General features: G+C 52.7%; 1 protein-coding gene across 1 annotated transcript in view; it reads left to right on the forward strand.

Moving 5' to 3' along the window:
• Positions 1–33: 33 nt before the first annotated feature.
• Positions 34–660, forward strand: part of RERGL (RERG/RAS-like) — a gene marked incomplete at its 5' end in the record, with an annotated part of 6,976 nt that continues 6,349 nt past the window's right edge. The window contains one exon of the mRNA XM_010144914.1: positions 34–97. Coding sequence (XP_010143216.1) covers positions 34–97 — 64 coding nt within the window. The remainder of the gene's footprint in view (positions 98–660) is intronic.

Below are 660 nucleotides of genomic sequence, written 5' to 3' on the forward strand. Positions count from 1 at the left end.
AGGGACCTCGGTAAACCTGGTGTGTGCTTCCTTCCCGCAGCGCTGGCGGTGCGGTTCCTGACCAGGCGGTTTATCGGAGAGTACGCGTCTAACGCCGGTGAGCTCCGCGGGCCGCCGCCGCGCTCTGGGGAGGGGGCGGCGTCACCGTCACCGTGTGGGGCCTCCTCGGGTCTGGGCGGTGCGGGTTCCCCGGGAACGCAAGTTGGGACTCTTCAAACGTGTATTTAAGCAAGCAATTGGGTAGAAAAGCAGTTTCACAGAACTTCTTCGGAAAGAGTTAGGTTTTCGCTTGCTTATCAGCGAGAGTTCCTGATTAAATGTAAGCTCTGAAGTCGGGAAAAGGCAAGCCAGGTATCTGCGGTGAGATCACTTCCAACTCCAGTAGTTCACCCGGACGGGGCTGGCGAAGTGCTCGTCCCAAAGCATCTGTGAAGAGACGTAGGAAGGCAAGATAAAGATAACCGAGCTGCATGGGCGAAGTGCGTGTAGATTATAGTAAGTTCAGAGAGGAGATAAAAAAGCAAGGAAAGAAATAGACTGGGGGAAAAAATAACCACAACAAACAACCCACCTGTTCTATTGAATATCTCCTCCTCGGCTCTAGAGGAGACGTGAAACAGATTGTTTATCGGGCATTGCTGGTTAATCAAAGCATAATGC

This window comes from Buceros rhinoceros, unplaced genomic scaffold (assembly GCF_000710305.1).
Source record: "Buceros rhinoceros silvestris isolate BGI_N320 unplaced genomic scaffold, ASM71030v1 scaffold8671, whole genome shotgun sequence".
In the NCBI taxonomy this organism is placed as follows: Eukaryota; Metazoa; Chordata; class Aves; order Bucerotiformes; family Bucerotidae; genus Buceros; species Buceros rhinoceros.